We start from the raw sequence: 24329 nt of genomic DNA, 5'->3' as shown, positions 1-24329 counted from the left end.
GGGCGCCGTGCCCCGCGGGCGCTCAGACCGGCCGGGCCCTGCGCCTCCGCTGCGTCTCATTGAATCCTCAGGAAACCATCCTTCCCTGGCAGGTCTCCGGGCCCCCATTCCCAGGGCTCAGGCAGGGACAAACGGAGGTCTAAGTCCAAGCCCCGAGCCCCGGCCAAGGCCCCCACATGCTCCTGGGCCCTTTCTCTGGCCCCAGCTTCGTCCACGCGGCTCAGTCCCTGCACTAGGGGGGCCTCCCACACTCCTGCCTCGCCTCTCCCCTGCCTTGGACTTCCACCTGCCCAGTGAAACCCCAGCCCGCACCGGGGGCTGGAGCTGCCAGGAGCGGTCCCGGCGCTGTGGTGCGTCTCCGGGGCCCGCGCTCACCGTCTCCATGTGCCCTCGGGGCCGCCTGCAATGTCCTCCTTTGCTCCCTGGATCGGCCCCTCTGCCCTTAACCACGACCCTGAATCCTCGCGGCCCCCACTCCGCGGCCCCCCACTCCTCGCTGTCCTCACCAGGAAGCACCCAGAACAGAGGAACGGTCAGGTGAGCCCCGCCGCGGGGGCCCGAGATGCGGCAGGGGGTCACGAGCGCCCGCCGGAAGACGGGCCAACAGACAGGTGTTTTGGGACGCTGACCACGAGGGCCTGCCACGCTGCCACGTGAGCTCCCCGGGCCAGGGCGGCGCTGGGCATCACCTTGAAGTGGACATGGATGTGGTCCCTGAGCACGTCCACGCGGAAGAACTTGCGGCCGCAGATCTCGCAGGTGTACTTCTTGTCGCCGTGGGTCAGCAGGTGCTTGTTCATGTTGCTTCTGCAGGAGAACACCTGCGGGCAGAGGGGCAGGACCTCACAGACTCGGACTGGGCAGGGACACACTGGATGCCTGCCCACGACCCACCTCGGGGCTGGAGTCACGTGTGAACGTGAGCCAGTGACGGTCTCAGTATGAGCCTGTGTTGTCCCGGGAACCAACTGTCCTCTCGTCTCCACTGGCAGTGCGATCTGGCTCTGTTTTATTCACTCACTTAGATGTTTCACTAGGACGGGGCCTTTCAAGAAGCCGGAAAATAACAGAACCAGCCAGGACCTTCTGAGAGTCCGTACCGAGGGAGAGTGCCACCCTTGGGGTGGGGACTGGGCTTCAGGCACAATTCATGCCAACTCCCCCAACCTGCTGTCTCTGGTCTAGTGCAGTGGCTGAGGAGGCTCACACACGTCCCCATACACCCCCAGTGGGGCCGAGTTGGGATGCTGGGGGCCAGGCTGGGATGCTGGGGACCCCGTGCCCTCTGGCACAGAGCCCCTGAGATAAAATGGCTGCAGAGGCCACCTGCAGGCCCTGCTGATCTGAGAGCACCTGTCTGGATGGCTAGTCCCAAGGGCACGTAACCCAGAGAGCAGGTCTCCTCCAGCCTGCCTGACCCCACATGCTCCAGGAGATGCCTGACCCCACACGCTCCAGGAGAACACGAGAGATGAATGAAGAGAAACGATTCACAAGGCACAGGAGGCCAGTGTCTTCATGGGACATTTCCTTCCCAGATTTTCAGGGTACTTGGGGCCAACCACCCTGTACCACGGCCCTGGGGCGCTGTGTGGGACGGCAGGACAGCAGGGCAGGCCTCCTGGGGAGGGGCAGAGGCAGCAGCTATCGCCAACAGCCCTGTCTTCTCAAGGCGGCAAAGTTAAAGACAAGACTCGCTGGGAGCAGCCGAGATTTCAGCGTTAGAAACGTCCGAGCTCTCTCCCTTCCTGTCTAGACCCTCCACGCAAACGCAATGAACGTGTCACTGAAAAAATGTGTCTGAATGCCAGTCAAGGGCGAGGTGGTTTCACACCTGTGATCTCCCAAGGGCATCGAAGGGACATGGTGCCTGTGCTCCCCGAGAGTCCGTGATTAAGGGCGGGTTGACCAGGACACACGGTCACAGACACGGGCTCTGTCCCGGCGGACAGGAGGAGGGTGAGCAGGACACACGGTCACGGACACGGGCTCTGTCCCGGCGGACAGGAGGAGGGTGAGCAGGACACACGGTCACGGACAGGGGCTCTGTCCCGGCGGACAGCAGGAGGGTGAGCAGGACACACGGTCACGGACACGGGCTCTGTCCCGGCGGACAGCAGGAGGGTGAGCAGGACACACGGTCACACACACGGTCACGGACACGGGCTCTGTCCCGGCGGACAGCAGGAGGGTGAGCAGGACACACGGTCACGGACACGGGCTCTGTCCCGGCGGACAGCAGGAGGGTGAGCAGGACACACGGTCACGGACACGGGCTCTGTCCCGGCGGACAGCAGGAGGGTGAGCAGGACACACGGTCACGGACACGGGTGAGCAGGTGGTCCGCTCACCCCCCCGTCCCCTGGCACTTCTGGGCCTGGCTGTGGGGCTCACGGGAAGACCCCGGCACCAGCTCCCCCTCCCTCTAGCCTCACCAGCCCCTACACCCAGGGCACACGCCAACATGGGGCTCCCGGGCCGTTCTATCCTGCTGACTGGTTTGCTTTGTGGTTTGAAGAAAGGAAATTCCACATGGAAACATGGATTTCCATTTTCTCCCTTGAAAAGGTCAATAGAGGTGCCACGTCACCCCGTGGCTGTGTGCTGGGCCATGTCACGGCTGGCCGTGGGCTGGTAACCTTCACCTCTCTGGTATCCAGACCCGGGGGCAGCGGGCTGTACCCTGGCTTCAGGGCCCGGCCCGGGAGCTCTGGTGTGGTGCGGGGGGAGGACTGGAGGAGGCTGAGCTGGCAACAGCGCCCCTTCCCCACCCCACCCCCACGCGCCCACTGGTGGTCACACACCGCCCGCTGTGGCAACACGGAGCCTGCGTGGGCGCCCCAGGAACCGCTTGGCAGCAGGGACAGTCGGGAGCTCCAGCCCTGGGGACCGAGGAGCTTTGCAGACTCCTGAGTCCTGGGGTGTGAGTCTGAGGGAGGAGCAGCCACACTCTCGTCTCGCTCACAAAGAACAGCTCCATTTTACGTGCAACCTGGCGCACCCTGGACGGCAGTGCCGGCACCGGGTCCCGGCACGGAGCTGACTGAAGGCCGCCCTGCCGGACACAGCCCGGACGGCCTGCCTCGGAGGCACCTGCCCCTAAGGGTGGCGTCCCGCCTCGCTCACCCGGAGCGCCCATGGCCATGGGGCGGGTCGGCACTTAGACCGGCTCTGCCTGGACAAAGGGAAGGCCTCGGGCCTCCCTGCGCCTTCGGGGCCCCGCACTCGGGTCCTCCGCCACAAGGACGCGTGGCAGGGGTCCTGAAGAGGAGAGGGGGAGCTCCAGGAGGGGCTCAGGGGGAAAGCCAGCCTCGGAGGAGAAGACACGTCTTAGCTCACTCACGGGAGACGCATCTCAGCAGAATGCGAGGACAATAGTGTAAGACACGCGCGGGCGCTGGCGCTCGTGACAACCCGTGCCTCTGTTTGCGCACTCAGAAACTCTCCTGCAGCTCGGGGCCTTAGCTGCAGGCCGGGTGGGGCTCCCAGCTCGGTTCCAGAAGGGAGAGCGTTACCTTGCCGCACACGGGGCATCCCGAGGGCTCCTTCTTGTAGCGGACCAGGTTCTCGCCACCGGCGTCCAGGTCTTCCCGCTTCACCCGCCGCACGCCTGGAATGCCCCCCCCCAAGCGAGAGAGTGAATACACAGGAGCACGCGCGTGCTGGGCACCTGCGCTCGGCCGGCGTGGCTGCCTGGGCGGCGGGGGCAGGGCTGGCGCCCCCAGCACGCACCACGGGAACCAGCGCCCCTTTGGGCACCAGGCAAGAGCAGCTGCACGCACCCCAGCAAACCGTGGCACAACTCGTGCTCCAGAAGCGTGTGAAAACCCAAGGGGGTTCGGAGTTTTACGGTGTCAAGGAGCTACAGTGAGCAGCTCACGCTGAAGAAGGGAGTCTCCTTTGATCCCAGCGCCCAAGGCCAAAGTAGGATTCTCAGGGATGACCGTTTTGGTCAAAAAGATACCAATATTCATCCTTGCAAATTAAATCAGTCAATCAGGATCAGGGAGAAAAACCAAGTGACAAGAGACTCCTTAAGGTTTGAAGACCTCAGAGTTCATACCTGGGATCAGAATGGATTTCTAGAAGCTCACAGGAACAGGGTATCGCTCAATAAAAGAGAAATTCGCTCTCAGTGCCTTTCTACCCAGTGGACCCGTTCTGGAACATTCCTGCATCCCACCGAGGGACCGCAGGGCTGGACTTAAGAACACCCAGTCAAGGGGACGTGAAAACCCAACATCCCTAAAGGCTCCCAGCGGCATAAGGTGCACCAGAGCAGAAGCAGTGGCTGAGACTAGGCTCTGATGGGAAGGGGGACCACGAGACCCGTCCATTCGTCCCGCAGAAAATGATCAGCCTCGCGTATTGGCTGTCAAACGTGGTCTTACAAAACCAGTTGTAAGATGCAGCCCACGTGCCCACCTGTCAGGAGACGCTGACCCCGGCAGGACTGCTGGCAGGTGGCACACGGGGCTTGGGGCTCCACCAGCAGGGGCTGGCTCGGCCACCCACCAGCCTGGGGTGAACCAAGGCACAGTGGGGCTTGCCCGGGGCCCTGCAGGCACAAAGTGGGCACCAGGTTCAGCAGGAGAGGCCCAGGTGCCCCCCACCCGAAGGGTCACAGAGAGAAAAGAGGTGCATTTCTTGAAGCCACGTGGGCGACAGCCGAGCAGAAAAGTGGGTGCGAAATTCCTACAGGATGGACCCGTCTTACTCGGAAGAGGCGGGATACGCGTCTACACACAGCCGCGTGCCCCAGGCACACCTTGCACGCGACTCTGCTCTCTTTTTCAACACGCCCGAACGTCATCTGCAATTCTTTCTCAAATGGCTCCTCTCGAGCTCTTGCAGAAAGGTGCTGTGGTCAGCCAGGGCCGCTTACTGCGGCTGGTCTGCGAGGGGGACGTGGCTTTGGAGGACTAACCGGGACGAGCACAGCGAAGATGCGGGTGTCTGGCCAGATCTCCGCGCCAGTCTGGGCGGGAACGCCCGGCTCACACCCGCGGCCCGGGCGCCCTCCCACGCGGGGCTCCCGTCTGCCCCGCACGGCCACCCCCAGCCCCATCCTAGCTCAGCCCCCCATTGTGCGGCCCCTCCCCCCACCCGCTGCTGAACCCACCGCCCCAGCTTCCCCTGCAGCCGGCTTCCTGTCAGCCCCCAGCGGACGGGAGGCTCCCCAGCACCGCAGCTGCAGACGGCAGGGGCCATCGGGGGCCCGCAGAGCGCCTGAGGGGCACGGGGGAAATTACATACGGCCCCAGCCGTGGCGTCTGCCCAGAACATTCTGCTCTGTGCCCGAGGCTGCAAGGTCACCCCCTCCCGATTTCATACACTGTTTACTCCCCACTTTCTCTCCTATCAAAAGCATTTTCTCAAGAGAGTGAGAGACTCTGAAGAAATGCTTTTAAGGACGGCGTAGTCCTCAAGCCTAGAGAGTCCGGATTCCTAAAAAAAGAAAAAGAAGGGGGCGCCTGGGTGGCTCAGTGGGTTAAAGCCTCTGCCTTCGGCCCAGGTCATGACCCCAGGGTCCTGGGATCGAGCCCCGCGTCGGGCTCTCTGCTCAGCAGGAGCCTGCTTCCCTCTCTCTCTCTCTGTCTGCCTCTCTGCCTACTTGTGATCTCTGTCTGTCAAATAAATAAATAAAATCTTTAAAAAAAAAAAAAAAAGAGTCCGGATTTCTAAAAAAATAGTAATAATAGAGTCCGGATTTCTTAACTCTTCTCAGCGTGGAACATCCAGGATGTTTCTGGGGGTTCCCGCGAAGACACCGTTCGGCCCCCCGCCGGCACTGGCTGGGCCTCCCCGAACCCCGAGGGACAGCGGCATCGCAGGTGGCACCCCACGAGGCCAAGCCCCCGGCCCCGCCTGAGCCCCCGGCGCGGTGGCGCTCACCTTCCAGGTGCCTCCTCTGGTGGTCCAGCATGACGTCCTTGCGGTAGAACATTTTGCTGCAGACCTCGCAGGCGAACTTCTTGTCCCCGTGCTTCTTCTTGTGCTTGGAGAGGTTGCTGTTGGTGGAGAAGAATCTGAAACACATCTCGCACTGGAACGTCTTGTCATCTGTCGGGAGAGCAAGCAGACACATGGCGACGTTTAGGTAAACAGCGCTCAAGACGGGATCGGCATCCTGGCCGTGGGGGCGGAGCGGCGACGAGACCCAGGGTCCGGGGGGGCTGGGGGAGGGCCGAGCTGCAGGGGGGGCCGAGCCCCCCGGGAAAGGTGCCACCACCCTCGGCCGAGCACTGGGGGCCACACGCGGAGCACACAAGGGGCCCGAGCCGGCGGGTCCTCGCGGAGGGAAGTAACACTGGCTCCCCCGCTGGCTCTGCCTCGCCCCTGCCGCACACGCCTCCTTGGCATCTGGGGCTGTGTCCCCGGAGGAGCCAGGCCTGAATGACCACAGGTCCGGCTTTCTCCCTGCACCGGACCCAACTGCGGCCCCGACCCCTGGTCTCAGAGGATGTGGGGTCCTTCCCCCGCCGCCCCGGGCTCCGGCCCCACCTGCCCCGTCACGACCCACCTGCCCATCCCTTCCCTGCCACCTGTCCCCGTCCACACGCACGGATGCCCAGGTTCTCCCACCGGGCACACAACTGTCTTCTAGGTCCCTCTTAACAGACACACACCCACACTCACCCACACCTGACACACACACTCTCACACACACACTCACACGTACACACCTATACTCTCACGTATTCCACACTCTCACACACCCACATTCACCCACACCCCCACACCCACACTCTCACCCTCCCACACACACCGCACACTCACACACACCCAACACCCCGACAAACACCTCACACTCTCACAGCCCCCCCCCCTCTCAAGCCCCACTCACGATCCTGTACAACCACACACGCACACCGCCCCGTGTTCATGCCCCCCCAACCCCGGGCTGGCATTTATCAGCTGCGGTGAGCCCCCACCCCTGAGCAGGTGGCCCGCGTCCCGGGGCCTGTGAGCCGGGGAAGGGGCAGTGCTGTCCTTGGGCTCCGGCCTTCTCTGTCACGAGCACCAGCAGGTGCAGGCGGAGAACCCGCTTGCAGCCGTTCCCGAGGGCTCAGCGGCCGGAGGCCAGTCCGCCCCATGCAGGCGGCCTTCCCTGTCGTGGGGCGGGCACGTCCCCAACTCAGGAAGACAGACCGGTGCCCGGTCCCAACTGTAACCTGCCACCAGCAACCCCCTGCCCTCGAGGTCTGTACCTGTGTTTCCACAAAACGCAGCAACAAAGAGCAAATGCCTGTTACCGGGGACCTGGTGGGGGTGTGGGGAGACTGCAGGGGGGCGGTGGATGTCTGGGGGAGCCGAGCGGGCCGGGAGGCTGACGGTGCAGGCTGTGACCGAGGGCTTGGGCGTGAGCCCGTGCTGCTCTCCAGCTCTGCCTAGACAGTCAGGGACAACGCGAGGACCGCCGAGGTGAGCTCCGGGACAGGTCCCGCTGAGCACATGCCTGAGCACAACCCATCCGTCTAACATCTCCAAAAGCTCCTGCCTGCATCACAGAAATCCGCGGTTTGATGGTCTACGGAGGACACGTTCCCTTAACATGAGTGCGGAGGAAAAGTATGAGGCCGCAGATGATGTGTTACAGAAAGGACCTCGGTTTCCTGGTTTATTCTGTTTTCCGTCTGAAACTCCTAACCTTGGAGAGTAACTCACTGCAGCTCCGCTCTTTCCATATAACGAAAAACAGGTACACGCCCGGTTAATAGGACCAGAAGCTGGCGGGCACAAGTGGCGGCTCTGACTTCTTTTACTACTTCTGCTCCGCTCATTCTGCGCCCAGAGAATCTGAGATCAAAGAGGACTAGTGGGTCTTCCTCCCCCGGTGGCCGAGGGCACGGACGCTGGAGGGGGACGGCGTGGGCACAGAGGCGGACGCGCAGGCAGGGAGCTCAGGGAAACGGGACGCGCCCGCCCCACACAGAAGCCTCATCACGGGAGCAAGGAGCGGCAAAGAGACAAGCTGTGGGGCCATCAGGAGTCCCCAGACCCGAGCACACCTAGGGAGCTGCGGATGCCGGGAGCAGGTGCCGGCTGCCCGTGGGGGTCTCTGAGAGACGAGGGAGGGGCCAAGAACCAACACAGACGGCTTAACAGGACTGAAGTTCGGGACTGAGGGCCAAGCCGATGGGTCTCTATGCCCACTGCCACCGGGCCCAGGCTCTCCGGACGGAGTGGGACCACAAGCAGACAGGGCCTGACCTGCTCGCCTGGCCCACAGAGGCCACCAACCACAGGCTGTCCAAGCACACGAGCGAGTCAGGCTCCAAACGGGGGACAGAAGTGGGCTCGCAGCACAGCTGGTCTGTGCCGGGCGGCCACCTTGGGCTGTCGGGGCCACCACCAGGCATCGCGGCTAGCGGAGAGCAGACGGTGAAGGTGGCAGGGAGGCAGAGCTCTCCTTCCGAACCCCTCCCCCACAGGTCCTAATCCCGGGGTCCTAGGACACTCACACACCTCTGCCCGCTCCAGACCTCACGCCAGCCTCGGGTGGGGGCACACACGGCCGCCCGGCGGGACTGAGAGGGCGGCAGGCGCGCGTCCCCCTTCCCACGGCAAGTTTCCAGCCGGGTCTCCTTCGGGACAAGGAGCAGCTATCCTGAACAAGTGCAGTAGAGGGAGACGGCCGACGCGAGGTGGCGTGTCCTACCTGCCGCGGTGGCCGCGCGGCCCCAGCAGGACCCGCTCACCTGTCCTGCAGTTGTGGAACTCCAGCGCGCTCTCGATGCGGAAGGTCTTCTCACAGGTGCCGCACCGGTACCTGTACTCGCCGTCCACCTGGCGACAGCAGCACCGTCAGCGCGGGAGGGGCGGGGGAGGGGGGGCGGGCCACCTCGACAGGTGCCCCCTGCCCCCCACGCCGGCACCTTCCGCGAGCCTGCGGTCTGCACCGCTGTCCGCTTCTCTCCCACGTGGTTTAGGGACTCGAGCCGTTTCCGCTCTTGCCGTCCAGGCGCCCAGGAAGCGCGCCCCATTCCGGGAGCGCAGGGCCAACGCCAGCCCGGGGGCCCTGCTGCCTCCTCCCCGGGGCCCACTGCCCACTGCTGCCCCCGGCCCTCCCCGCCTCCTCCTCGTCCCGGCAGCCTGCCCTGCCCCCCGCCCGCTCGTCCTGCACGCCCGCCCCTCGCCAGCCCCAGAAGCCGGTCCCACCCACCTCGTTCCTGCTGTGCTTGTAGGAGACGTGCTGCTTCAGGCTCTCCTTGCGGCTGAACAGCTTGGCACATTCCTCACATTTAAACAGCTTGTCGCCTGCGAGCAGACCAACACCGAGCCGGGTCGCAACTCCAGCTGGGTCCCTGGGGCACATCTGGGGGGTCCTCGGCAGCCCCACCCCCGGCCCATCCACGAGCGCGTGTCTGCAGGCCGCGGCCGTGCGGGACTCACCATGCGAGCGCACGTGCCTGCTCAGGTTGCTGCTGTTCTGGAAGACCTTGCTGCAGATGCTGCACTGGTAGACCCGCCTGTGCTCGCCCAGCTGCCTGACGAGCTTCCTCCGGATGCCGTGCCGGCTCGACAGAATCAGGCTCCTCTTGAGGGTGATGGTGGTGCTCTGATGGTGCGGGAACCTGCGGGCAGACCGCACCCCGGGAGAGGAAGTCCCAGGTCACCATCATCTCGGAAAGAGCTCCTGCCAAAACTTCCTCGCGCGACACGAGACGGGAGGGAAGGTACTCGGGTGCCGTGTCCGCCTCCGGGCATCCAGACGAGACAGACACCGTGTATGTACAACGGCGTCCGTGTGGTCTGGGAGGCCACTCGGTGACTCTGCATCTTCACTCTGGCCGCCAGGAAGCTCACGGCTCGGTCTGCGCCCAGAATAACCCCAGCTGTGCAGTTTTTCTCACGGGGTCTGGCCTCTACCCTGCTTTATCCTTTCTCTGACCCTGATTTCTGCTCCCTACGAAAGGTCCATCCGACAGTCAGCCACAGAAATGGCTAGAAGGGGGCAGACAGAGAACAGGGGCCCGTGTCTGACAGCACGCTGGTCCCCACTGTATCTGCACGGGTTCCAGAAGCAACGGGACCAGGCAAGTGGTGAGAACTACAAGAGGCACGCCAAAAAAGGCCAAAAAAGAAAAGAAAATTTACCACTGGCTTATTCAGCGTCACAGCAAAGATGTACCCAAAAATAAGCACTGGGATCTGAAGTATTTTCCTTGTTCACAAAAATGAAAGGAAAAACACAGAACAAATTGTGAAAGTGACACAGATTCAAACACAGCCCGTTTTTGTTTTATAAAACAAAATGCCGTGAGCATCACTGCTCACAACAGCCAACACGTGAGAGGAAACCAAGTGTCCGTCGCCGGAGGGACAGGTAACAAGATAGGGCCCCTACGTACGTCTCTGTGACGCAATAACGTCCGGCCTTCCTGGGGGGCCAGTCTGACAGCTGAGTGAGAGAGCCAGTCGCAAAAGTACAGACACCAGGCAGCTGTCCTCGGACGAGGAACCTAGGGACCCAGCGACCTCCTATAAGGCACTCTGTCGTCGCAGAATCAGAGGTCGCAGGGGTGTCGGGGAAGGCAGAGTTTCCATCTGGGAAGATGGACAGGGGTGAAGGGCACAGAGCAACGTGCAAGGACTTAATGCGGCAGGACTGGGCACTTAAAAGTGGTTAAGATGGAAAATTTTAGGTGATGCAGGTTTCACTAGGATAAAAAATTTTTTTTTTGCTTTTAACCATTTCACAGAGAACATACGACTCTGGTTCTGAGTTTGGGAACGATCCTGCTGTTCCCAAGCACACCCGTGTCCCCCCACAAGGAGGGAGCCAGTCTCCCTGCCGGGGGTGCCTTCTCGTCGGGCGGTGCGCTGTCCACACCGGCACCCTGAGCACCGCGACAGGACTTACTTGGGCACGGAGCCGGTGTCGCCGGGGCTGGCGGCCAGCTTCCCCAGGACCAGCTCCATGATGCGGTCGTCTGGTGCTGCGGCCACGGGCTCGTCCGGCGGGACCTCGGTAACGATCTCGGCCACTGGCTCTGTGTGAATGGGTGGGACAGGCCATGTCACTGCCAGGGCAGGGGACTGACCAAAACCAACCCCAGAGGACACTCCAGAGCAGACCGCGGCCAGGCCAGGGTTGTAGGCACGGATTGCAAGAACCACACACACAGGGAGAAAGAGGAAGAACTAGCGAAGGGACCCAGGACTCAGTGTCCTATCTGGTCCCAATACGAGAGACTCCCCCCCGCCGGGAGTCTGCTGGTATCAGGTGCTGCTGGCAGAGGCCACGCGAGGATGGAGGGGCCACGGGCTCTGCACACCCAAGAAAGTGGGCCAGGGTCCCTCCAAACGCAATTGAGGAAACCATCACAGAGAATGAGCCCGGTCGCGGCCCGGAAGCCAGCTACAAGCCCGTGCACGGTGCTCCGGGTGCTGTGGGAGCGGAGGGCGGGACATTCCCACCGGCAATGACCCGGCTCTGCAGCAAAGGAGATGCAGCCAGAAACCCGGCGTGGGTAAGTCTCGTTCTCCGTGCCACGAGCAGGACCCTGGACACGGAGAGACGGATGCGCGCGAAACCCCAGGAGAGGCAAGGCTGACTCCTGCAAGCCAAGGTGGGTAAGTCTGGGGAGATGGCCACGTCCCTGTCCTGATGGGGCGCTGGTGACAGGTGGAGCCCTGGCCACTGTTCACAACCTGCACGCTTTGCAGCGCCCACTGTGTTACAGGGATTCGTGCTCTAGAGAGCAGATTTGGGGGGAGGGAAGGCTGGCTTCCTCCCAGACCTGGCCTCGGCACCGAGTTTCCCCCCAGCTGAGGCTTTCAGCGCAGGACCCGCTCCCCGCCGGCTTCTCCCCTAGGACCACCCTCCCCTGTCGGGTCCTCCCCCAGGACCTCCCTCACTTGGTGGCTCCTTCCCCAGGATCTCCCCTACAGGCTCCTCCCCCAGAACCAGCCCCCATCTGCCAGCTGCTCCTCTAGGACCACCTGCACCTGCCAGATCATCCCCCAGGACCAGCCCCCACTTGCCGGCTCCTCCCCCAGGCCCTCCCTCCCCCATTGGCTCCTCCCCCAGGACCTCCCTCCTCTGTGTGCTCCTCCCCCAGGACCTCCCTCCCCTGCCGGCTCCTCCCCCAGGCCCTCCCTCACCTGGCGGCTCCTTGCCTTCTATGATGTCTAGAGGCTGCTCAGGTTTTGATGCTTTGGGTTTTCTTCCCCTTCGAGGCTTTTTCTTCTGCTCTTTGGTGGCACTGACACTCTTGGGAACCGCAGGAGGCTCCCCCCGGGGCACATCTGGTTCCTTCTCGGGCGCTGCTTCGTGCTGGCTGGCCGGGGGCAGGCTCTTGGCTTGTTCCAAGTGACCCAACAGGTGTTCTGCGGGGAAGGGAAGCAGATGCGCAAGGACAGTGAGGCAGCCCGTCCCCGGCGTCCCCGGCGGCTGCTCCTGCCCCCATTTTGTTTTTACCTTTATCAGCTGACAGTGGGCCCTTTCGTGGGCAAATAAAAATTTATTTCTGCTGCTTTTGAAAATATAAGCATTTTCACTGCACCAAACAGGACTATTTTAAAAGGTAAATTAGGCGATGAAGCCAGGCACGTTCCCCAGGCACACGGTTTTACAGAAAGTACAAGCGCGCACACAAGTACGAGCGAGGAAGACACAGAAGCTGTCCCGGCACAGCACGTGGCCCTCTCCGGACGGGGCGCTGCGGGCCAGGCCCCTTTCCTTCCCTACACTCATGGTTTCCAGCGTTTATGATGAAGTCATGCTACACTCACTCCGGAACGGAGCCTCTGAAGAGAAACTCTGGGAAATAGTCAACTCACGATAAATGAATTTATCTAAAAAACACTGCACAAAAGCAAAAATTCTTTGCTTTGTTTTCAAGTCAAGAAAGCCCTCCAAGGTCTCCCAAGAAAAGACCACAGAACCCCAGGAGGGAGGCAGGGGTGCGTACAGAGCTAAGAGCAGACGGGCTCCCCTCAATGAAGGCCCGGACTGGCTGGACCTCAGCTCACGGGCAAGGTGGGGGAATGACCCACGAGACGGGGGGACCGACCCGGAACTGACAGACGGCGCCTGTGCACACAATCGGGCCGGGGACCGGGCTCTGCCCCCCACCACAGCCCAGGCCTCCAGCATGAAGGGGCTGTGACTTCTGCTGGTTCCACACGTGGGACCGTCGAGCTGGGCGAGTGCCCTCGAGGAGCTGCGTCCCGGGAGGGAAAGAAAATGAAAGAGCAAACACGTGTTTGCGAACAGAACGTGACATGTGTCACAGGAAGGGCTCGGCAGGTCGGCCACACAGCAGAACCGCCAGTGAGGAGCCCGCCCGGCTGAACACACTGTTAAGACGGGAGCCAGCACAGAGCCAGAGGGCAAGAGGACGAGAGCCCTGGTGCCAGGCCCGCGGGAGCCTCGTACCAGGCCAGGGGTCCCGGCACCAGCTGCCGGAGGGCCTGGGCCGCTCCCGTGCGTGTGGCTCTGGGGATGCGGGTGGGGTCTATGCAGCGGCCCGGGAGGGAGCTGCTCGCACGAGGCCAGGGAACGCCCTCCTGGCTGGCCGTGGAGGCCACTGGTCCAGAAGGACAAGGAAGCGACAGCGCCCCCGGAGCCCGCCCCCCCCCACGCCCCGGCGCACCCCTCCCCATCCGCAGGCTCACCGTTCAGCAGCTGCAGCTCCAGGAAGCTGGCGGAACACACTTTGCACACCCACTGGCTGGGCTCGGACTCCACCGCGGCGCTGCTCTCCGGGGTGCCTGCAGCTTCACAGGAGCAGAGGGAAGCGTGATGCACAGGGCGCGACCCCGAAGCCTGTGGCCCAGGGACACGCCTGTCCACCCGGGGCCGGTGCCATCCAGGCGGGAAGCACAGCTCCCCTCTCAGCCCTGCTCCTGGGATTCACGCACAGACACCTTCGGTCCCCAGGGACTCCCCTGTTTCACAGGCGAGGAGACAGCACAGACAGGTGCGCTGGAGCGGCCCCGCTGCGGGGTCTGTCCCAGTCACAGGAATGCGACCCCTCCTCCCTCCCTCCCAAAGTAGGGCCGGTGGGAAGGACGCGTCCCTTCCCAGGACTTCGAGAAGGAAACACCCTAAGGAGCAGAATGAATTCCTCAGTCTCTCTCTGGCTTGTACGAGAGACGGGCCGTCAGCGGGCCCTGGGCCTGGTGTGGCCGCGGCTCCCGGCCAGCGTCATCCCCCAGAACTTTCTGGGATGACACGATGGCCTTGAACACTCAGGCTGTCTGGGGTGGCAGCCACTTGTGGCCAGTGTACCCGAGGAGCCGAGGTTTAAGGTCTGTTTACTTTGCATTTGAATTTAAGTGGGGACCCCAGGCAGGTGGCCTCTGTGATGGCCCTCAGTCCCCCTTCCTCACTCCCCAAAGACAAGCGGCAGGGTTCCTGGGACGGGGGAGATACTGGCTGTGCAGAGGGAACAGCCTCCTTTCCCAAAAATATTATTAAGGCTCCCATGGGACCTAAAAACTGGGGACATTCTCAGTGTGCCTCTGGTCATGACCTCCTGGCCCAGCCCATCTCTCCAGGCCCCGTCGGGTGGCCCCACGCGCCCTCGCCACCGCTCCCACCCAACCACCGCACAGCCTGTGCTGGCACTCACGACCGTCACCCAACGCTCCGGGGGACACGCATTCAGCAAACTCCTGCATTCTTAAAAAAATCACCCCAAGTCACAGCTGTGCATGTGTTCTGAGCGGGGACCAAGCACGCCTCTTTCTGTATCCACAGCGAGCAGCAAGTTTGCAAAGACACAAAGGGAGAGATGCAGAACTGTTTGTGTCCGTCTCCTGAGTCCTCCTCAGCCGGTGAGGGGGACATTTGTGATGGGAACTGCCCAGCCAGTCCTCTGCTCTCCCTCGCCGCCCGCCGAGTCCAGCGCCTGAAGACCGTCGGCGCGAGGTCAGGGAGGAACCGGAGCCAGAGCCGAATTCCTGCTTCCCCCGCACCTTCTCAAGCGGACGTGGCTCGACGGAGGGGAGGAGACACCGGCACGGGACGGGTTCAGGCAGGGATGACGAGGGGGTTACTGGAAGGACCGGTGAACCCGGGCCACTTCCCCTGGTCCCACGGGGCTGCCACGTCCAGCAGGAAGGTCCCCACCCCCACGAGTGGGATTCACACTAACGGGACACAAGAAGCCCTTCTCCTCAACGAGGCTCTGAGGCCAGTCAGGAGAGCCAGCGAGTCGTGACCCGTCCCCGCATCAAGGGAAGAACTCTCCTTTTCCAAAAATTGTCGCTAAAAGATCAGAATTTTTAAGAACAAAAATGAGCCAACCATCAGAAGGCGTTTCTTGATGGCCCGTCACCTAAATATCCAACACGAGAGACGCATCAAAGTGACAGTAATGCCACAAGGCCCCAGGAGAAGCCACAGAGGGAGCCATGGGGCGTGGATACTTGGGGAGGGATGGTGTGTTCCAAGTACGCCCAGAAACAGAAGTAAGAGAAGGGTCCACGGAGGGAGAACTCGCCTGTGGGGAAACGCGGGGCTTTCCTGGAGACCAGGAGGGACACAGCTCAGCCGCGGGGACAGAAGGCAGCCTGCAGGGCACTGAGCGCAAAGCCACACTAGGGAACCGTGAGATCCCTCGGGCCGAGGAGATGTTCTCTCTCTTGGCTGTGGCCACCGCATGCCTCCATCGAAACTGAGTGGCGAGCCGAGAACTGCCGAGTCTTCTCGTGCACAAACTGTATGTCAACTGCGCCGATTTTTAAAATATACCATAAAACACTAGTCAAAAAGACCAAGAGTCATTCAAATAGTGATTGAAAATCGTTTTCCAAATGTTATAGATGTGTGTGAATTTTATCCTTCTCATTAGAGAAGTAGTTTTTAAAAATCGGACGACGACGTCTGAGGACAGCCGCGACCTGAGCCTTCCGGGTCCCTCCTGCGGGTCGGCAGGCCTGCGCGTGCACATTAAGGAAACCAACTTCAATGTCAAACCAAGAAAAAAGGTGAAAAGTCAATCTCCTACCCAGAAAAAAACAGAAGTTATTTTTTTTGAGGATGTGTCTGTTCCTCCAATTCTGCTATGTTGAGAAGTTGGGTCTGCCATCTGCAAACTGATTTCTAGATTTCTAGAACAAAGATGTATTCTGAAGCAAATGGGAAAAAGAGACAGAATGAAATGAAGGAGTCTCCCCAGTTCTGATGCTCACCAAGAAAGACTCTGAGTAACTTATGGGAAGACCGCTCCTTGCCCGCTGGCCCCCAGTATGATTCTTCTAGAATGTGGTGGTGCTCGCTAAGGCCCCTCAGCTTGCTCCGCCCCTCTGCCATGGGGCCCAGTGCACAGTGATGGCCCCCAAAAGGCCCCCACTCCATTCCACTGCGGGGGTCCCAAGGGCGTGCAGGCCGGAGGCCCGGTCGCTGGGAAGGAGAGGTTAAGCCCCTCCCCCGACCTCCTGGAGCTGGGGACTCACAGTCACACAGACGACAGCTCTCTGGCTCGCCCAGGCCCTTCTTCACAGGTCTAGGCCCCTCCTCCAGTGTCCAAGACATGGGCCTGGTGGGCTCCCATAAAAATGCTTCAGCCAGGTGAGCCCCCAATACTGCTCGGCGGGGCCCCAGCCACTCAGGGCGGGCAGGGCTGGAGCGGGGTTCCAGAGGCTTCATTGGGCCAGGAGGGGGCCCCTGGGAGGGGGCGGCAGGGCTTTGGGAGGGGGCTGGGCGGGAGAACAGAGCAGCGGAGGCAGGGTGCGGTGCCTGGAGTGATGCGCGGTGGACGTCACATGTCCTTTGGGGAGTTCCCAGCACCACCGGAGCTAAGCCATCATTCAGCAGGTGTAAGAAGTGAGGAACCCCAGAAGCCCACTAGTCAACAGTAGTCGAGAACTTCTACTACATTTCTACAAGCTACTTTTTTGCCGTTTCCCCCCAAAGAGAGTGAAAAACCATGAAAAGTTATTTCTATCGCTTATTTGCTTTCCTCATTCAATACTCATTTAGGGGGATTGTGCCTTCCAGCGGATGGGGATGTCATGGCCCACCGTGTGCCGTGTTCTCAGAAGGAACACACAGGAGAACAAAGGACAGACAGCTCAGGGCTCCCCAGGGCTCCCCAGGACGGTGCCTGTGGGAAATAAAGGAGGCGGCAGTCCGGGTCGACACAGTCCAGACCAATTCCATTAGAACCTCCCTTGCAAATGCAGCTCTGGCTTAGAGAGCTGTCCCGGAGGGAAAGCAAGCAGAACCCCAGCTCTGGGAGGGGGTGGCAACCTTGCTCTGACTGTGACCTGAGAGTCGTGACAGGGGAAGACATCGTGCAGGACACAGCAGACAAGGTCAGCCTCTACTAACACAAACCCAGTGTGCAGCTGGCTGGTCCCAGGGCCGGGACACGCACATCAGCTGCTGAGGCCGGAAGGAATCCAGAACGAGAGAAAGCCAGATCAGGACAATCCCGGAGCACCTGCATGGCCCCAGTGAGGCCAGCCGCACCACCCGGCTGCGCCACACTCGGAGGGGACACCTGGCCCAGCGGGACACATCAGTGCCTCCCCAGGGCCAAGTCAGGCACCTGGTTTCAGCAAATCCTAAAGGGCGGGCTTGGGTGCAGCTGAGTGAAAAGCTGTGGGTCTCTCCAAACGCTTCCTGTGACCTTCCCCTCCACAATAAAGTCCACCCCATAAGGCTCCCGGACTTACTCTGCAAATATCTCTGTGAAGGCAGCCAGCCCTCCACACCACCAGAGCCGGCATGCAGGCCGTCTGGCCATCGGCTCCCACCGATGTTCCCCAAGGGCACCCTCAGTGGCTCCACACTCCCCCCACGGCCACCCAGCCCGTAGTGTGCGTTAGAGTGGCCCCTGGGACTCACATCCGCCCACAGTCTCTGGATGGGACCTTGGCAGACGTCAATGAGAGGAGGCCATACCAGAGTAGAGTGGACCCGAAATCCAGCGACCGCCGTCCCTCCAAGGGAGCACAGAGACCCAGGAGAGAAGGCCACGTGAGGGCAGGGGCAGGGATTGGCTGACACCATCTACCAGCCACGGAACGCCACGGGCTGCTGGCCACACCCAAAGCCGGGAGAGGCCTCCAGAAGGAACCAGCTCCACCAACACCGGGTCCTGGCCTTCAGGCTCCAGGGGTGTGAGGCAGCCCCCTCGTGGGGGGCTTGGTGTGGGCGGCCTTGCGAACACTTCTCGTCACACGCCGGCGCAGGCACGACCAGGAAGGCTCCGAGGTGGGGGGACGGGTCACAAGGTCGCAACCACGCGGGACACACCAGAGCCTCACAAATACGTCAGGACCCGCTTTGTAGCCCACTGTGATCGTAAGAGAAAGGAAACTGTCTTCTTGTCAGGAACCTGCAGCGCAGGGGGCGGTCAGAGGACAGAGGGTCACGTCTCCCCCAGAACAAGTCCCTGGAGGAACAACGGGGCGTCTGCCTGGGGCAGCATCAGGCATGGATGGGAATGGGGGGCTTCATGGCCACAGACGTGGTGTGGCAGGACGTGGCCTCAGGCTATGCACAGAGCCTCACGACCGGACACGGGGGTCTGAAGTGCCATGGGCCCCTTCACACTGTGCTGCCCCACACCCCGGGGCAGCAGGACACACAGTCTGGGTTGCTTTTCCAACAAGAATGCTGGATTTAGGCAAATCACACACACACACGGCCTTCGCCTGGTCTTTCCTGGAACACGTATGCACATGCGCGCACACACACGCACATGCGAATACACACGCACGCACACACACGCACACATGACCACACATGCACACACCCCCCGCTCTTGCACACACCCCCAGTCCTGGAGGAGACCAGGGTTGAACCCGACTCCTGCATCTCAGGCACCATGACCCAGGGCGGGTTCGCCAGCCTCTCTGTGTTCCGTCTCCTCTGCCCGAAACACAGCGGATCACCAACCCCCTTCACAGGACAGTGGGCGGGGAGGGGTCACCGCACCCAGAGCCCGGAGGACGGGGCTGCAGATCAGCCGGTCGTGCTCCAGCACCCGACTTCCCGGCCGGCGTCCGGCTCAGGGGCGAGCCCTGACACTGCACAAGCAACGGCAGAGCCAGGCCCGGGGGAAGAGCAGCCCGTCCCGCCTGACACCGCACCGGCTCGCCGGCACAGCTGCCCTCCCGCTGCCGGGTGGCCGGGCCGCGCGTACCGTGGGCCCCGGGGCAGGCCTGCTTCAGCATGGGCTTGTCCATCTTCTTGGCGTAGAAGGCGGCGTACCACACGCGCAGCTCGGCGCCCGGCGGGATGTCCCGCGACGTGGTGAAGTAGACGTCGTTGCCGTGCTGGAAGGCCGTCAGGTTCTGGTGCTCGGGCCCCGCCGCCGGCCGCACCAGCATCATCCAGTTGCAGTCGTCCTCGTTGGAGGTGTCGAAGCACACGGGGTGCCCGTCCTTCTGGAACACCTGCGGGGGCACGGCCACCAAGGGGCCGGGGAAGGAGCCGGTTACCCGCCCGTCAGCGGGGCGGCATGTGTGCCGGCAGAGGGGGCAGCCGGTCCAGACAGGGCCGCATCGCAGGGCAGGTCAGGCTCCACAGAACCTGTTTCCGGGCTCATCAGGGCCCTCGAGTTCTGTGCGCAGCCCAGGTGGGAACTGGGACACCTCAGGCCTAGTCCTGGTCCGGGTCCAGAGGCTGGACGCTCGGGGTCTAATCAGGTTCAAGTGGGCGTAGTGACATCTGCTCCAGGCATCACTGGACACCTGAGCGCCTCCCCACCCCAGGCGGGCACGGGGACACCTGCTTGCACAGGCGTGTCCACCAACGCCCGTCAGTCCTGACAGCCTGCACCCTCGCCTGTGACACCGTCCCGCAGCCCGAGTGTCCGGCGGGTGGCAACAGGAGAACCGTCCATATTCTGAAGATCAGAGTCACCGCAGGAGTAGAGGACGGGCTGGCTCTCCGTTCTGATGCCATCACTGCTTCCTTGCTCTCCCCTCTCCCAAGCTTTTCCCGTAGGGGCTCCCCACTGCTAAGGAACTAGGGGACCCCTCTGAGGACGAAGCCCTCGGAGACAGAGGGGGCCTCCGGGTGCCCAGGGCCCCAGCCAGTGTGGGGACACGCTCCAGTGAGCCTCCGTCCTCGCTAGAGAGCCGCCCCCCCGACACAGGTGCTCGCGGCGGAGGCAGCACCTAAAACTGTGTCAGAAACAGACCCTGAGCCCCGAGTCACAGAAGGAAGCCAAAACAGGCACAGAGGACATTTTCAAGGGGGCCTCAGCCCGACCATGTGTGCCCACAGCAACTATGTGCACCCAAGGGCCCCAGGGCCCGCGATGGACGGCAGCCGATGGCCCTCGTGGGGCTTGGCCTCCAGCATCTTTACTCCTTTATATAAAACAGCCTTTGTTTTTCATTCCCTTTGTTGGGAAACAAGGCAAATACCTTTCCTTCCTCCCCATTTTGCTGAGTTCTGCCCTGTGAGCTCAACCTTTCCAAGAATCGCCAGGACTAGCCACCTCACACCTGTCCTGACCCCACGGGTCTCTGCTGAGGGCCTCTAGGCAAAGCTCGCTCTGTGGGTCCCCACAGCAAGACCAGCGCCCTGATTCTCACTGCTCCCGTCAGACGTTTCTGGAGGCGCATGTGGATGGGGCACGGCTGGGGCTGGGGACAGACCCCGGATATCCAGCCCCGTGGCACGTCCAACCTTCCTCCGAGAACTTAGAGCCTTGCCTGCAACTGACATCCATTCTGTTTTGTTCCGTTTCTTTCCTTGGTCTGATGCACTTTTTGGAGCCGCTAAACCCTGCACCGTGTCCCATCGCCGCCTGAACGAAACCCCTTCCTTTCGCAAGAGCTCCGCCAAGTCCCCGTGGCTCCGCGAAGCGCGGAAAGCAGCGCCCGGGAGGTGCACAGCAGCGCCCGGGAGGTGCACGCCAGCGCAGGTTGTGAGAGAGGCGAGGACAGCCTGGCGGGTCTGCGTTCCTCATCCCGCCTCAAGGGGCCGGCAAAGCTGAAAAGTTCGAAATACTAGCTCGGGGCTGAAGCTTTGGGATAGAAGAGCAACCGCGGATAAAGGAGAAGCAGGCGGACCCCGGATCTTTGGAGCCGCGGAAGACACCATCCATCAGCGGAAGGCGCAGCTCCCCTCGCTGGGGTCCGCTCCCAATGCTGGCCCCGGCCCGTACCTTCAGGGGAAACGCGGATTCCTTCTCCCATTTGGCCACTCTCCTCGACTCGAACGGACCGAACTGTGTTCTCTTGACGAGCTGAGTCACGGCAAACACTCCTTCGGCCCCGTCTTCCAGCCGCCGGATCTCCAGGTTGGAAGGGAGGGAGGACCTGGAAATGGAACGGGAGCCGCGCAGCCCCTGAGCGCCGCTGACTGAGGACAGCCACTCACCCCGGGGACAGGTGCGTAAGGGGGCCCAGAAGCTCACTGTCACTGAAACACCATCCTCGAGGGTGAGAAAGAGCTTCCCACTGAGGACAGAGGGGGTGAGGGCCCAGTGGCCTGGGCACACCCAGCTCCTTACCAGCCTGAGCCAAAGGAGACTGGCCCCAGGGCCCTAGCACGACTCACCCAGATCACACACAGAGGGAAGGGCCATTTACTAAAGGATGTGTTTGACATCCCCACCCAGGAGACGTCGCAGGTGTGGGGCGCGACGGGCCAGTGGACACGAATGGGACTGAGCTCTCGCCCCCAGAGCCGCAGAGCCCAGAAAGGGGGGGGGGCTCCATGACGAGAAGCCGTGCTCAAAGCACCACAAGAAAGGGGAAAGGGCCACGGCATTCCCGGGGGCAGAAAAGGGTTCCCAGCTAGCTGAACGGGCCGGTCCATTTACCTAAATGCTGAGTGTCAAGGATGGGGCGCTGGAAGCGGAAGGCCCACGGGCTGGAACCCCAGCATGACCCAAGGCTTGGGCAAGCCCAACCCACATCCACGAGTGGGTCAGACACCAGCGGGCCTGGGGTGCAGCTCCCTCCCAGGGCCGAGTGGAGGGGCTCCTGCCCCGGGACCGACACCTGCCACTGTGGGCAACCGGCAGCCAGTGGAGGTTTTGGGGGGAGCTGATGAGATCGCTGCTTCAGACAAAAACAGTCTTGTAAGAAGGTAAGTCACCGTGAGAAAAAGGCACTAAATAGAGGCTGGGAACACCAGCGGGGAAGCTTCTAGAAAGAGCACGATGATAGCAACGGTGCCACCATGTGGCAGGTGTTCTGCATGACACAACACTGAGCACAACCGTTGGGGGGACAGGCTGCTGTCCCCACTCTGCACGCCAGGCAGCGAGGGAGGGACACAGACTGCCTCGCCCCAGTCCCAAAAGCTGACCACGTGGCTGACCCGGACTGTGGACAGACCGTCCCTCAGAGGCCTGGCCACAGCCCCTCCAGGTGCCCCGGCCCCCCAGGTGCCCGGAAGGGGAACGGCAAAGCTACCCAGCCTCCTGGTTACAACTGCCGGTGCTTCTCCAGGACCTGGGACGGCTTGGCCTGGCGACCCGTGCTCGCTGCCCCGGGTCCCACGCAGCCCGCAGCGGGCATCTGCCGGACGGCAGGCCCGGGTTCCGGCCACGGGGAAAAGCGAACCAGCAGTCCGGCAGCTTTGGTCCATGGGCTCCTCCACGGCTGCCGTACTCGGCCCCTAGGAGCCCTGAACTGGAGCGAGACCCTCCCTGGGACCCCTCAGCACGTGCCCCGGCTCGTCCTGGCGGCAGGCTGCCCCGTCCACTGTGGGACGGACTCACAGACGCCCTCCGCACCCTGAGGACCGGCGTGCTCCAAGTCCTGCCTTCTCTGTCTGCAGTTTCCTGCTGTGATGGCACGACTTACAAGAAACATGCCCTTGGTCACTCCGATGTCGAAATCCATTGCCCAGACCGTAAGCGCTCGGTCCACAGTTCCTGAAAACCCGTCAGGGCCATAAAGGCGAAACGGATGTCTTGTCACTAACAAAGGCGACTTGCAGACCCTACTGGGAGGACCAGCCACCTGGGTAGAGGGGGGAAACCTCCAATCCTGTCCCCACACCCACAGTCGGGGCGGGAGAGGGGCTGGAGGCTGGGTCAGCCGACCGCGGACGACTCGGTCGGTCATGCCTCCCTAACGAAGGCTCCTAAACCCAGGACCAGGCAGGGAGCTTCTCGGCCGGTGAACATGTGGAGGTGTGGGGTGCAGGGGGAGGGCAGGGAAGCGCCTTGCCCTTTCCTGGGACCTCACTCTTCACGTCAGTCCTGGGGGTGTCGGAGTCATGTGTGGGGAACCCCCATGTGGGAACTGGGCCAGGGACTGTAAAAGACCTCCCCTTCCTGCCGATGCAGGGTGCACATTCAGACAGCCCCGCTGGACGGGAAGGACCAACACCGGCTCCAGGCGGCCACTCACCGTGCCCTGCTTAACACAAAGGAGTCCTTGACCATGACCACGGGGCCCAGCTCGGGACACTCGGAGTCGTGGTACTGACCGCAGTCCTCACACCCTGCAACAGACGGGACAGTGTCAGCGCTGGGAGGGAGTCCCCCGGACCTTGCAGGCTCCGTGCCCGACGTGGGTGACCCACGGCGCTCCCCACAGACACGGACACGGGGCAGGCACAGCACGTGGCCCCCAGGGAGAGACGTCCACCTGCGGCCCATTGCAGAGTGCGCAGTGACTCCACGCTGAAAAGAACAAGATCTTCCCGAGGATACACTAAAACTCACGGATTTAACCTGTTTGCCATAAATCGAACGTTTCATAAACCTCCTAGTCAGTCCCCGGGGCTTACTGCTCTGAACCCAGGGCCCTCCCGCAAAGCGCCCTCGGCCCAGCGTCCTGAGAAAGACGATCCTTTTTTAAAACCACAGCCCTGCAGCGCTGCGCGCGCAATGAACGCGCTTCCTAGAGCCGGACGAGCCGTTTCAACGCAAAAAGCAGCAGCTTTTCTGGCACGTGGAAACACGACGCAGATGGGGCTTTGCTGGGACGGCGAGCGCTGCGCCCGCGGGCCCCTGAGGTCGGGCCGGAGCTACTTACAGATGAACATGATCTCCTCACTCCCGTCTTCAGCCATTGCGGACACCTGCCGGGAGACAAGGGTCTGCTGTGAATGCCGAGCTTCTTGCAAACGCAGTATTTATTTATTTAGAAAAGAACTGGATTTTATTTCTCTTTTTTTTAAGCTTTTATTTATTTGAGAGACATAGAGAAAGTGATCAAGAGCAGGGGAGGGGGCAGAGGGAGAAGCAGACCCCCGCTGAGCAGGGAGCCGGATGCAGGACTCCAGGACCCCGGGATCACGACTGAGCTGAAGACCGACACTTCACCAACTGACCACCCAGGCGCCCCCCAAAGCAATTTTTTAAAAGATTTTATTTATTTATTTGACAGAGAGAGACGCGGCAAGAGAGGCCACCTGAGCAGGGGGAGTGGGAGAGGGAGAA

At 62.0% G+C, this 24329-nt stretch overlaps 1 protein-coding gene across 6 annotated transcripts in view; it reads right to left on the bottom strand.

Moving 5' to 3' along the window:
* The window catches only part of PRDM15 (PR/SET domain 15), a 60741-nt gene that overhangs the window by 16371 nt on the left and 20041 nt on the right, over window positions 1-24329 (bottom strand). For 4 of the 6 annotated variants that reach the window (XM_045084455.1, XM_045084454.1, XM_045084452.1 and 1 more), the window contains 14 exons: window positions 23923-23968; window positions 23293-23386; window positions 21090-21243; window positions 19113-19365; window positions 13627-13728; window positions 12112-12336; window positions 10868-10997; window positions 10356-10466; window positions 9397-9578; window positions 9167-9261; window positions 8703-8790; window positions 5896-6063; window positions 3516-3610; window positions 690-821 (listed from right to left, as the gene is read on the bottom strand). In XM_045084455.1, coding sequence (XP_044940390.1) covers window positions 690-821; window positions 3516-3610; window positions 5896-6063; window positions 8703-8790; window positions 9167-9261; window positions 9397-9578; window positions 10356-10466; window positions 10868-10997; window positions 12112-12336; window positions 13627-13728; window positions 19113-19365; window positions 21090-21243; window positions 23293-23386; window positions 23923-23959 — 1866 coding nt within the window. In that variant the 5' untranslated portion in view covers window positions 23960-23968. Of the gene's footprint in view, window positions 1-689; window positions 822-3515; window positions 3611-5895; window positions 6064-8702; window positions 8791-9166; window positions 9262-9396; window positions 9579-10355; window positions 10467-10867; window positions 10998-12111; window positions 12337-13626; window positions 13729-19112; window positions 19366-21089; window positions 21244-21749; window positions 21988-23292; window positions 23387-23922; window positions 23969-24329 lie in introns of those variants that run through there. The other 2 variants (XM_045084457.1, XM_045084453.1) reach the window with 2 other exon arrangements.

Source organism: Mustela putorius, unplaced genomic scaffold (genome assembly GCF_011764305.1).
Source record: "Mustela putorius furo isolate JIRA1106 unplaced genomic scaffold, ASM1176430v1.1 tig00000765_pilon_pilon_pilon, whole genome shotgun sequence".
NCBI lineage: Eukaryota > Metazoa > Chordata > Mammalia > Carnivora > Mustelidae > Mustela > Mustela putorius.
The sequence above is the reverse complement of the archived record's forward strand: the minus strand, read 5'-3'. Positions and strand labels throughout refer to the sequence as shown.